Source organism: Cebidichthys violaceus, unplaced genomic scaffold (assembly GCF_023349555.1).
Source record: "Cebidichthys violaceus isolate CVI_PGR_0920_01 unplaced genomic scaffold, fCebVio1.0.p SCAF_3, whole genome shotgun sequence".
Classification (NCBI taxonomy): Eukaryota; Metazoa; Chordata; class Actinopteri; order Perciformes; family Stichaeidae; genus Cebidichthys; species Cebidichthys violaceus.
In genome coordinates, this window is record NW_027176483.1 from 13,481,791 (window position 1) to 13,495,111 (window position 13,321).

A 13,321-nucleotide genomic window follows, 5' to 3' on the forward strand; every position below is an offset into this window, starting at 1 on the left:
TTTCTTGTGTGCTTTTTTTTTTTAAATTTAGACATAAATAACAATAAATGAAACACGTGTTTTATACCTTCATCATAATCTCTCTAGTTAAAACAAGTTTTTTTATTTGTAGTTTTTATTTCTAGCAGCAGTTGACCAAACAATCTCACCTTAAGGTCCATTTTGTACCCTTTGTTCAGACAGTAGCAGATGGAGTTTGACCACTTGTCCTAGAATTGTAAATGTTCAAATTTAAATTCAAAGTGCTTCTGGTACATGTTGGCTTAATAAAAAAGACCACTGAACCAAGCTCCATCTGCCGATGAAGAGCATGTGATATGATCAAAAGCTCAAAACCAGCTCATGGATCTTGAGGTGAAATTGATTTTTGAAAAGTGAAATTGATATCAGAATAAATGTGTTCCTATAAATAAAAAAAGCCACTAGAGAACAACTTTTACTAAATTAGATATTTATTGTACACTACCGCAGCAGCTGCCTTAAAGGCAAACATTAATTTTACAAAATGATCCTAGTGCTAGTACATTTATTTACAAGATGTCAGGAGACAGTGAAGTGCACATATACAGTAGAGACATTTCAGAGGGCTTCTAGTGCTGTTTCTCGTCATATCTGTGAAGACTCCAGCCACAGGGAGGAGCTCTTGACTCGAGGCTGCTGAGAGTCCAGCTTCAGCAGCGCCGTGACAGCGCCCTCTATCTTTGTCATCCACACTCTCTGCAGAAAGACACACGAGACGGTGTTCAGAAAGAGAAAAATAAAGTTCATTATCCAGCAGTTAGTTGTCTAGTCTTGTCACAGAAATTCACAGTTGAAGTGATACCTTGGCAGACTCTGACGCAGCTTGCAGGATGAATGCACCGATGCATTGCTGGTAGCGGTTCTGGTGCATGATTATGAAGGAATGAGGCAGCCCCGATGCTACAAAAAAAGCACAAAATTGCAATTCTTCCATTGACATCAACTTGTTTTTCAAGACCCAGCATGACTTTCAATTCTACTGTGTGCTCTCAACATATCCTTGATGCTCGAAACCCAGTGAAATCAACATGAAAGAATGCTGTATTACCAGAAGCATTGAGCTGATCGATGTTCTTGAGCTGGAGTCGGTCCAGAGAGACGGGTTGGTCCAGAACCGTGAAGGTGCATCCGTCCTTCAGGAGCTGATCTAGCTCCTGGTTCTGTGGCATCCTGAGAGGATTTTGTTCTGGACCAATAGACCGCTACACAGGAAGACAGGACACAGTGTGAAGAAGTTATGAAGCTCCTGGACAGCCTTACACTGAATGTCTGTCGTGGTCCAAGTCCCACTGAGAACACGACAACAGAGTGACATACCTTCTTGTTTCTCTTTATCTTTGTGATCAGCAGGAATTCGTCAAACAGGAACAGGTAAACATTGATCAGCTTTGTGTTCTCTGGTGATGAACCATAGAAAGATGGGGTGAGATTTTTCTTACTTTAGTCGGAGCACTGAGCATGTGAAATGTGTTGGAGCTCTTCCAGCTGTGCACACCTGTGAGCACCACCTTCCCTTCATGCAGCAGGCTTCTGTGAGAAATGAGATTCTCCAGAGTGACAGCCTTTAAGAGATGTTTCAGATTCTGAAAGAGAAGCAGTCAGTCAGGTAAGAGGAAAACATTTTGGCCTTGTGGCACGTGGACCAATACTGACAGAGCTGAGCTGCTAATACAGCTAATGACACACCACAGTGTAAAATGTGAATAGTTTTCTTTGCTTTTCATGATATCTGATATCAAGATAAAAGATTGGACTATCCTATCTACACACAAAACTATTGGAAGATGAAGTGTTGGTGGTCTGTCAACAAAAGCTCTCATAAACACACACATGCACAAATATAAATATATACACACAAACACACAGATAACCAGACAGACCTCAGGGACGACGGCACGCTTGTCTCTCTCCCATACAGGCAGCCACACCACAGCATCTCTCAGCTGTTTCACCTTCTGGTAGTTATCCAGCCATTTCACCTTTCCCTCTAAATCACCTGGAAGCAGAGAGGCATCCTTTCAATCAAGACGGACAGAAACTGAAGAAAAACAACTCTGACCCCTGAATTTCTCCCTAAAAACTATCACTACATAGTTTTAGGATGAAATTGTTAAGTATTTAAAAAAAAATGATGTACTAAAGTCACATTAATAACAGATTTTCTTTCAAATGACAGATAAGTTGTTCTTGAGTGCTACTTTATTATCTTGTGTTTTCCTGTGTAGTGATGGTTGCCTGCCGAATATGGGCGTAACCGTGTCGTGAGAGATTACACCACTCCTAAGCTTTTACAGTAAATATCACACACACCCAGAGGACATTGGCCTACACATGTTAGCCATGTCACCTGTGCTGCTCTGCCGTGCTTTTGTAATGGTTATATGAAAGTATGCAGTTAAGAATTTGTGAGCCAACGCCGTTCGTTTTTTGTTCAGTTATTTGTTCAATCCAATAAAAATGCAAATTGAGGTGCAGTGCTGCAACACATTTCCCACAGCCTGTCCATCTAGTTACAGAGTGAACCGCCACAACAGGTCTGCAGACAGAGGCATGCTTTGAAGAACAAACGGTCAGGGCTCCTGGCTGCTGTCCAAAACATGTAGCCTGTTTGCTCAAAAGCAAGCTGGTCTGTTCGCTTGACACGGATAAACTACCTACATCTGCTTAACAAGCTTCTTGTACTTTACTTTGCTCGTCAAAACACCCGAATGATGAAACACACAAGTCGTGAGCAGCTGAATGACATAAATGAGACGTGTGACACTTGAAGCTCAGAGGAATGTTCAGCGGGTGAAAAGAGTTTAACTGACACACCACCCTACACTGTGCTTACACAGTCAGTGAGAATCTGCTGATAAGGCAGTGCTGAAATGCTCAGGTGGTAAATAACATCACTGTTTTATGTAAATAAGAGTTTGTAGTGATGCATTTTTTAACAAGTAGTTCAGGGTTCTCACATATCGATGTGTCCACTTGCTCCGTTATAACCTGCAGGCCCTCGGCCTCCTCCTCCCTCTGGCATCTCTTCTCGATGTTCCGCAACAAAAGAGGGTATCGGGTGAGCCTCTGCAACGGCGCCACCAACAGGTCACGTAGTTGCAGCCTCCGGCACTGTTCATTCCTCTCACACCACTGGGGAGAAAAAAAGGGGGAGAAAGAGAGAGGACAGGGTGAGAGGAGGGCTGTCGGTGGGAAAAAGAACAAGGTCAGATGGGCTCAAGAGTGGTCACGGGGTGGGCAGTGAAAAGAGTGTGATATTTAAGACCAAAATACAAGCCTAAAAAACACATGAGCGTGATGACTGAGAAGGTTACACAGTAGACAAATGGTCACATTCCCCTCCTTTGCAGGCCTTGGTGACACCGAACTGGTTGTTCACTGTTTAGGCTGCGATGTTGCTGCGTGTTCTCTCTGATACGTTTTTACAGCTCTGCCTGCCGCGTTGTTAACAGTACATAGTGTCCTCGCCACCGCTCTGACACGCACACACAATTTGGCTGCCCTCGGTACCTTCACGTAAGATCCAAAGTCCTCTCTGGGCTTCAGGCTGTCCAGATAAAGCAGAGCTGTGGAGTAGTTGAGGCAGTACTTCTGCAGGCAGTGACATAAGCTCTCCTGGAAAGCCTGCCAAACAGATAGGAGAGTTATACAAACATCAGGGTGCAGACTGTCTGGTCACATCAGCCATTAAGCTGCAGATAAACAGATCATAAAAAGGCGTACAAGATTTACAAAAATGACCCTGTGTGTGAGATATATTCTCCAGCTTCTTCTTGTCATGCATTATTTAACAGTGAGATGAAGAGGTTTCTATTATTTTACTTGATCTTTGGAGCAAAAATGATTAACAAAGAACAAAATATTAAACTAGTATTGCTGATCTTGATTATTGTGTAGATCAGTGTCACAAAAAGTGTGAGCTCTGTGAAGGAAACTGAAATGTGATTTCCTATTATTGATATTTTATTCTGAAATATATTAATATATTATATGCGTTAACATCACGTGCTGCTTCACTCCAGTTGAATGTACTGTATGTTCGCATTCTTGCATTCCTGAATTCTGGCATATTGTGCACACGTATCCAGCATACATTTAGACAAGTTTGTCTTCATCGTCTAATCAGTGGAGTTTTAGAATTGAGCGAATAACTGAGCAGTGACTGCAGGCAGAGTCAGCGTGTTTGTGAGTGACACTTGCTTTGCTCAGCAGCTCTAGCAGGGTGGGCCCGCCACCCTCCGTAATCTCCAACGTGTCCTTGATGACGCGGAGGAGGTTGTTCAGGAAACCAAAGCTCACCTGCAGCAGAAAACACTCAGTGTCAAGTATCACCGCACAGCCGTCGTACCTCGGTCACGTTCAAGTGCCACACCTTTTGTTTCTTATAGATAAAACAATGCAACTTTGACACAAAGAAATACACAGGTCTTACCAGTAACTGTAGTGTAACCGTGAGAATGCTATGGCACAAGGCGCAACACACTTCAGTTTTGTTAATTAAAGGAAACTAACAAAAGTGAGTTGATTCCCCATTAAAAAACGTCTCTATTAAGTGTCTGAGACATACTGTAACTGACATGGTGAATGAGTGATGGATGAATTAATGAATCATTTGCCAACAATAAGAACACTATGTCACGCATGAAGACGTTAGATTCTTTACAGGTGTGTTTAAGACAGCTGTTAGGTTGTCTCGTTTTATTTAGGCTGTTATCATATTACAAATGTCATTCATGATTTTTCTGTGTGATTCTGATTGTGTCACATACTGCATCTTGTGTTCTCTGTCTTATGTTGTTTGTCTCTCACTCATTGCTATCGGTGCCTCTTGAAAAAGAGGCTTTCCGGATTAGATAAAGCTTTCATAAATAAACAATACATCTTTTTATTTAGAGCTTCTTTTTCAAGAGTAAGAGCTAACATTTGGTTTATTCCACCTTTTGACGCTGCACAACAAACAAGTGGTATTATAATGCTATGAAAGGAGCTGTTGTTTGTAATGCTTTACATAACACACCTGAAAATAACAGGCCACATGCTGTTTATTTGCATCATGTCTCACCAGGCAAAGCTCATTGAGGTTCGCAAACAGCCTCCAGGAGTCGACATCAGCCAGGCAGTTCCTCATCTGCAGGTTTGTGAGAGTAGCCAAAAACACCTGAAAGCAACAAAAGAAGTCAGACAGAGAATACGCTCATCTGTTGTGCTGGCATTGAATTTCTAATTCACTCTGTAAAAAATGAAAAACCCGAAGAGACTCTGACATGAACCTCACCGACAGGAATACGGTGACAAGACAAAACACACAAAGCAGCAGGCGTTGGGTTTCATTTGGGTTTGGTCGATTAATTGTGTGTGTGTTTGTGTTAGTGTGCATTTACATGTGCGTGTGCATTCTGAGGCTTTGTTGGACAGTCACCTCTTTGAGAACCATGAGCTGATCCAGGAAGTAAACACATTCGCTGGTGAAGAGTTCCCAGATGGCCTCTTGTCTCTTGAAGCCCTGAGGGTCGGAGGCAGCGCTAACCTGGGAAGACTGGTCCTGCAGAAACTCGGCCAGAGAGTAGTCCTGCACACAGACAGAAAGACGAATCCATGCTTTGGCTTTAAAAAAAAAAAACTAATAAGAAAGACTTTAACTGGAAAATTAGACATTTTTTATGAATCCCTCAGAAAATGTGATTGTATAAAAGCTACATACTCTGTCACTGTATAGTTCCACCACCCTGACTCACTCAAACGAATGTCAGTGTTTGTTTATATACGCGTGCAGGGTCACACTGACTGGTAACTGCCTAGAAATTCTGGTTCTTGCACAACTTGCGTCATCTGAATGGTGCAGGAGCTTCCCTCAAACTGCCATCCTGTTGCTTGAAGTCACTTGTTAAACACTGAGATCTATTTGGACTGCAAATCTGGAACTCTTCGTTCAAACTCTGACTTTGTTAGCGTTAGATGTCACCGCACAGAATCAACATGCTGATTTACATAACAAACAGTCTAGATGCTTAAGGGCTTTGCTGCTGACAGTGCTCATTTCTCACCTTATACTTCTGAAGATCAGGGTTTCTCCAGTCTTGAATCTGTGATGACGAGAGATATTTTTCAATATCTGATGCTGTGCCTGTCTGTGACTTCCCTTTAGTCTGAAAGGTGAGGGAGAAGACACAAAGTTATTATATTGAGCAAATTTTGAATAAAGGGTATTCAGTTATTGATGTGCGTTGATCAAGGAGAAGGACGTTTGCATAGCTGTTCAATTATCTCTCCATGTGACAATGTTGAAAAACTACATTCGAAAACAGACAAGTTTGGTTCTGCATTTAAAATGTTGAACAATTACAAAAGCTGTGTGGGGCAGAAGGGATAAAAGGAACCACATTAATCTGCTTTGGGAAGTGGGTCAGAGAACAATGTCCAAACCAACTGCCCACTGCTAAAACAAAGTGCATCCAAACAAAACCACAAGCACATCGTTGGCACCAGCCACACAACAACAACAACAACAACAACTGACAGACAAACACCTACCGTACTACGCCTAAAGGGCCACTTTGACTTCTTCGTATCTGTACAAAGAAACATTAAAAAAAGGATTATGAACAAAAGATCAAGCAAGAATGTGTGCTGTGCAACAGATGGGATTAGAATCAAACAAACAAATCAGTGTGTTAGGGTTACAACTGTGGTGGACTTTCTTTTTTGACAAAAATGAGAGGTTGAATTACTCACAAAGCGACAGAACATATAGTGTACGTGTTGTGCATGATATGTGGTTTTGCATCAAAAACAGACACACTGGTAATGTGCATCCTTTGAAGCACAAACACACACAGAACACACACACACACACACACACACACACACACACACACACACACACACACAGTCTAGCATGACATTCCATTATACAACTTTAATTCAACTCATGAGTGAAGATGACAAACATTTACTCAAAGCAACTATTATTGTTTTTTTCCAAGTCAAACCAGGTTACTAATCTTCTTGACTCGACACCTAGACTGTGAGAAGTTTACAAAAGCACCATAACCAATAAATAACAACGGGAACTCTTTAGTGAACTTCCACTTCCTTCATTAATGGAGAACGAGAAGCAACCAAACTTTGATGCTCACATGTTGCTTGTATTAATGTGACAACATGCAGGGACGGGTTACTGCCAAGCATCATAGCTCATTTAGCTCTTAAGGACCGGGTCCATTAACATGTTGACCGACGGCAAGATACACCGATCGGTACACGAGAGAGCGTCAATTAAGTGACGGGGTTAAATCAGCCACTTGATTCACAAAGAAACGATACCATTGAAACATATACATAACGTAATACAATAAAGACTTCTACCAGAGAAGTTTGAACCGTTTAATATGTCAGCTGCTCCATTGGACACAAAAAGGTCTCCTGGTGAAACATCCAATCCGGGCAAGCTGACCACCACGGAGCTCCGTCTCCTCTCCTGGAGCCTGAGGGAACAGTAAACAGGTGTCAGTCTTTTAGCGTTCCACTTTGTTTTTGGCTGACAAAACACGCTAACATTAAAACTGGTAGTAATGCTCCACATTTTCAAAACAGCTTCATTGGACCTTTGACATTCACTGCTACGAGAACCACTATTATTCTGTTGTAAATGTCATACAGCACAAAGAGAATAGACTTAGCGCAAAGCCACAGGAAATAACAAAATTCCTTTTGTCATTTTACATGGATGAAATACCACGGAAATACCATCTGCATTGTGCAGCAAACAGCCGATTAACGCGAGTAGCAAGAAATTATAAAGGATAAGTGTTATGTGTCTGGCTTATGTGAGGATAGCTGCTGATAAATGGATCACCCTAGTTGTGTGGAAGGAGGTGAGCTGTCAGTTTGCCAGTTATAATCCTCTCGGTCTCCTTTTCACAGTAAGTAACCGAGGCATGGCTGTGGCTGGAAAAACACAGACCTGCCTTTTAGCCTCAGGCAAAGCTCAAACAGCTACTGCTCTCAAGCGTTTTGACTTATCCTCTGTTGTTGAACTTCAGCGATTACTGAAAGTAAAATCAACATTCAAGTGTTGAAATTCAAAAACACTTAATCAACACCCTAAAAGCGTAATTGAATTATGTTATGACGGTGAGGCTGATCGTAAATGTGCCCACTAAATATCTTGGAAGGGCATGACGACATTTGTTACACGAATAAAACAATTCTAAATGTAGTTAAACTTGATTCCGACTGTCTGACTCAAACAATCGCAATACAAACTGTGCCAATGCTATCAAGACGTCTCCAGTCATTCAACATGGCTGCAGTCAGCAGAAAAAGATGCACGGTAACCAGACGAGCTGGTTTTGGAACGGTTCACTTTCAGCCCGCTGACACTGATTGACAGCTGGTCACTGACCTGCGTCAACATGCTACGCTTTCACGTCTAACTGTTTTCAGGGTCTTGCCTTTGTCTAGAGTTCAGTTTTTAAATGATCTGACAAAGGAGAAATAATGACACAAAATCTGAGTTGTAGAATCCAGTGGTAGATTCTAAACACACCTTCATTACATCAACACATTATCAGGACATGATCAGACCAGGAGGAAGCCTGGCATACAGATGAGGGCTAATGACCCTGTTTATACAATGAAGTGGAGCAGAAGTACAAGCAAGGGGAACAATGCTGGTACTGCTTTATCTCTGTCTACTATTATATGTAAAATCTGCTTTGTTAAGACTGAATTATCTTCCTTTAAATAACTCCCTCTTATTGCTTATAATATCCCTTCAAACAGTAGCTGAATTTGGGCACAAGAAGCAAACGAGACTAACTTGAAAGCACAAATAGGCCACATGACTCCATGACTCCAACCTGTACACTATGAGGGGAAGTTAGTTTGCAACTGAACAGGAGTACACTGGTGCGTTTTTTTCCTCCAGGAGACTTTTGTTGAACAGTGAAAGCACCAACTGTTCATTGCTCTCCCCGGTAAACTGATACAATTCCCTCTCCAGATCAATGTATAGGCAGGCAGGGCTGAATCAGCTAGCCGGACAATAGTCAGCAGCAGCACCTGAGCACTGTACAGGATGCGTGGGGATAATGGGACAGTAAGAAAGGCACGATTACTCCTCTAAACCGGGTCAGTGCCTCCTTGCAGTTCATTCCACAGCATCCTCACAATGACATCTTGTTGCTTTGAGACCGCTCAGAAAGCTTTCCCTGTGTCAGCCTCTCTGCCACTGAGAGCACTTGTGAAAATAGATGTTTTGTTCCCGCACAACAAGAGAAAAAATGATGCCCGTAAACAAAACTGTCCCAACCAATGGCTCGCAGGGCCCGGTCACTGTAAGAGGCACAGTGCCAGGGTGCAATTACAGGGACAATAGCTGCCTAATTATCCAGTGAGGGGAAGAGCCCGGCAGCTCATTAGGAGGGGTGTGGGTGGCAGTAAGAGAAAACAGCCTTAATGAGGGTTTGTCTAGGCCATACATAACCATGGGACTCTCAAAACTTAACCCACCAAGCTTATGCTCCAATAACAAAGACATGAATGATAATGAATGAACAATGGGCTCCTTAAACCGAAGGTCCAACCATCCTCGCTCACGAGTGTCCTGAGAGCACAGAAAGCATGGCGCTCACGGTGCTGAATGTAATAGCTCAAATGTCCATGTTGCGAAAATCATTTGACACCGTTTTGGCAGAGAGAAGCAGCTGTGGTTAAAGATGGAAATTAGAGATGTATAAAAAAAACAGTTACAGGAAATGTTTTTATCACATTCCTGATATGCAAACATGTTCTCACAAACTTGAGAGTGAAGTCTTGGTGTTTTTTGGCCATGATGACGGGGCAAACAGACAACCTGCAAACAGTCCAAAGTACACCTACCTGCTGTGATTATGCTCTATATCCTGCAAACAGAGGAAAACACTGAATCAGTGAACAGAAAACTTGAATTTGTGACAATTCCATCAAAATTTGTGGAAAACATAAACTGCAGTAAAATATACTGAGATGATGAACGACTTCTTGATGATTATCAGGCTCTTGAAGTTCCAGCATGTTATCAAAACCACTTCGATCAGATAATTTTACACACTCATTTATGTTCATATCCTCATGCTATGAAGTTTCCAAAGCTGTAATTATTATACTATTAACAAGCCACATGAGCACTGAGCACTCGACATCAAATAGAGGGTGCGATGACCTCCCACTGCTAACGACACCGCTATATCACTTTCGAAGACGCTCAAATTTGAATCTGTGTTTTAAGTGGTCGCTTGGATTCAAAAGCCTCTGATATCTGGAGGAGAATGCCGGCACTCTATTGAGAATGTGCTCGGTTGAATACCACGAGCTGATGAATAGATGTCCCCATTATCTTTTTCTATCGCTCACTGACCCCTCCATTATTGGGTGACTGCTGACTGCGGTGAATAGGGGCCCAAGGAGAGCACTTCCCAGGGTTCTCCAGGCAGTGGGCTTGGTCAGAGCTGTCAGTGCATGTAACTGCTGATTCATTTGCTGTCAAAAGCTCGCATTGTGAGTGACCACCGCAGGAGGTGAGGAAGAATGAGGGGAGAGAAGATTTCCACAAGGAAGGAATGTGTAACCATTTCATTTACGGGCTTTGGATAAAAAATCCTCAACCAGACTAAAGCACATGACCCGAGGTGAATGTGGGGAGAGGTTTGTGTGATGAGTAGAGAATCAAATTATTACAAACGCACATGCTTAAATTTTAAAACATCACACAGACAACTGGTAAAAGCTCACCTGCACTCCGCTATCAGGGAATCCAAAATCTTTAATAAGCGTAGGATGAGCACTGTGGCATTCTTGTCTTGTGGAAACGATACCGTTGTCTAAAGTCTTTGATCTATTTGATCTGGTTCTCTGTCGGCCGGAGGATGAAATGGGCTGGTGGTCCTGACAGATCTCTCCATCGGAGAGGGTGCTCGCTGCCAGAGGAGACTTGACTCTGTGTACTGGGGACAGGGGGTTCATGGGGGACGGCTCCTCCTGAGTGCTCCCCATCATGACAGGATCCCGGGTATCCATCAGAGGGCGTCTGGTGCTCCTCATTCTCCTCAACGTAGGAGACGTGGAGATGCGGGCTGGGGCCTGCCGGTCAAACTGGATGAAAGGGGCCACCAGGCCGTCAGTGTCCCCCAGGAGGGAATGTCTCAGCTTGGAGTGTGTCCGTGTGAGGTCTATGTGCATTATGATCGGGCTGCTGGTCTGACACTCCTTGTGCTGAAAAGGCCCCCAGTCCGTTTGGGTCTGTGCATTCGCCACACCTGTGGTGACGACTTCATTTTCAACCCACTCGATGTAACTCCAGTCCAGCTTCTTCTCAACATCCTGGTCCTTCTCCTGTAGAATAACGTGCTGCAGCGAAGACATTATAACCTCACAGGCATTGTAGTGCAGCAGAGAACGTGTGATCTAGTGGTCTGAGTTAAGGTCAGATGATAATCCTGTTGCATTCCAGCACCGTTCAAACCGTTCACCTCTCAAGCTTCTGGGGGAAAGTAGAACATGTGTCAATACTTTCTCTTCTGAAAGGGGATTTGAACTGGGTTGAAAATGGTCAGTTGGCAGTAAAGTATCCTTCAAAAGTTAAAGTACATAGTTTAGTAAGCATTAACACATCTACAGTACATGTGCGTGTGAAACAAGGTAACAGAGTAGGATAACTGCATAGTTTGTCAATATAAGTCTTGACAATGTGATGTGAGACACAAGGAACTGAAAGCAGCCATGCAACTTATGACATGCCTCCTGCCTCAGACTATGGTCTGTTCCACTGTTTCTACACTGATATAGATAGTCTCCTTTGGTAGCTGAAGATACCACACTGTCTGTGTTATTAACACCATATTGGGTTAGTGACATTGTTTATTCAAAGTCGCGCGAGCTGTTAACTCGGCACATCCACGAGGCAACAAAGATATATAAAAAAAGAAAGAATGTATGAGGACAGTATACAGCGGTATTAAACTGCGCTGGATATCGCCTGTGTGAAAGAAGCTCGTTAACATTTAAAAAGTCAGGTTTACTTACATCCACCGGCGCCTCGCGACGACTTGAACGAATGGCGGTGAAGTGAAGTGTGACCGGCAGAGAGAGAGAGAGAGAGAGAGAGAGAGAGAGAGAGAGAGAGAGAGAGAGAGAGAGAGAGAGAGAGAGAGAGAGAGAGAGAGCGAAAGCGAGAGAGAGGGGAGAGAAAGAGAGAGAGAGGGGGGGGGAGAGAGAGAGTCCTGCTGATGTCGGAGGAAACTGAGTAGACTCTATATAGAGCGCGCAGATTTCAGAAGGAGAAAGTCCGACGGTGTTCAGTTTTCTGACAGAACACAAGAGTGAGGAAACAGGTCTGTGCAGTGCGGAGTGGCGGAGGAGGGAGGGGAGCGGTTCATTGTCCGGAGCTGGTGGAAAGGTGCGACTGCACTGACTGCATGGGAACATCAATACTCTCTCTCTCTCTCTCTCTCTCTCTCTCTCTCTCTCTCGCTCTCTCGCTCTCCCCCCCTCCTCTGTAGGCGACCCTCCTCCCATACACTAGATGTCCCTGTGCATTTTGGTTGTCTGTTGCAGGTGCTGATTTTGGGTTGTATTATAATAATAGTTATTGCTATACATTGACACACACACACACACACACACACACACACACACACACACACACACACACACACACACACACACACACACACACACACACATGCACGTCAGGACTGACAACTGATAGCTACCCTTTGTATTGTTTAATTTATGTTTGTGTGAAAATAAAAAATAAAAATATTAGCAACAATATATACTTAATGTGTCAAGGTGAATATAGTGGAGATTTTCTCTCTCTCACTATATAAAATAATAAATTGAGACTGTACAACACAGTAATATTTATTGGTTAGAGGAATTGTGAAATATGACTCCGCTCATCGATGCTTTAATGCTACTTCCAGGCAGTAGTAAACCAGTTTTTGTACCAACATTAAATCATTTTACAGCAGTATTCTGTGATGGAGGAGCAGGCTATACAAATCACCAACTCTTTCAGAGCCCTCAGGGCATTTTCCTTCTACCGTTAAGCCCCTATATATATTCCAAAAGTGTTTGAAGTATCATTTTGTGTTTCTGTTTTGGAAATTTGAATCAGTTTTTGTTTATTTTTATGGCGTATAATCTCTCTGAAATCTATCAATGATTGGTGATATTTTTTGTGCTGTGGATTTGGCCTTATATATTTAAATGTGTCACTGTGAATATGACTGAGGGACCTGCCGTTGGCACATGAAAT

The 13,321-nt window shown here is 42.9% G+C and overlaps 1 protein-coding gene across 5 annotated transcripts; it reads right to left on the minus strand.

Annotated features, from left to right (window-relative positions):
- Positions 1 to 440: 440 nt before the first annotated feature.
- plekhg7 (pleckstrin homology domain containing, family G (with RhoGef domain) member 7) lies at positions 441 to 12,463 on the minus strand. Of its 5 annotated transcripts, none has more exons than XM_068722878.1 (17): positions 12,085 to 12,463; positions 10,795 to 11,542; positions 9,904 to 9,926; positions 7,387 to 7,505; positions 6,553 to 6,590; positions 6,066 to 6,167; positions 5,441 to 5,590; positions 5,084 to 5,179; positions 4,222 to 4,320; positions 3,532 to 3,645; positions 2,979 to 3,153; positions 1,902 to 2,017; positions 1,461 to 1,604; positions 1,339 to 1,356; positions 1,070 to 1,223; positions 824 to 921; positions 441 to 717 (listed from the first exon to the last, which is right to left on the minus strand). In XM_068722878.1, the coding sequence occupies exons 2-17, from the start codon at positions 11,422 to 11,424 to the stop codon at positions 607 to 609; spliced, it is 2,187 nt and encodes a 728-aa protein (XP_068578979.1). In that variant the 5' UTR covers positions 11,425 to 11,542; positions 12,085 to 12,463; the 3' UTR covers positions 441 to 606. The 5 variants fall into 5 exon arrangements, with proteins under 5 accessions (XP_068578979.1, XP_068578980.1, XP_068578978.1 ...); XM_068722879.1 differs by having other exon boundaries at positions 1,339 to 1,418; positions 1,517 to 1,604; positions 7,402 to 7,505; positions 12,085 to 12,461; XM_068722877.1 differs by having other exon boundaries at positions 1,339 to 1,418; positions 1,517 to 1,604; positions 10,795 to 11,539; positions 12,085 to 12,460.
- Between the last annotated feature and the right edge of the window lie 858 nt (positions 12,464 to 13,321).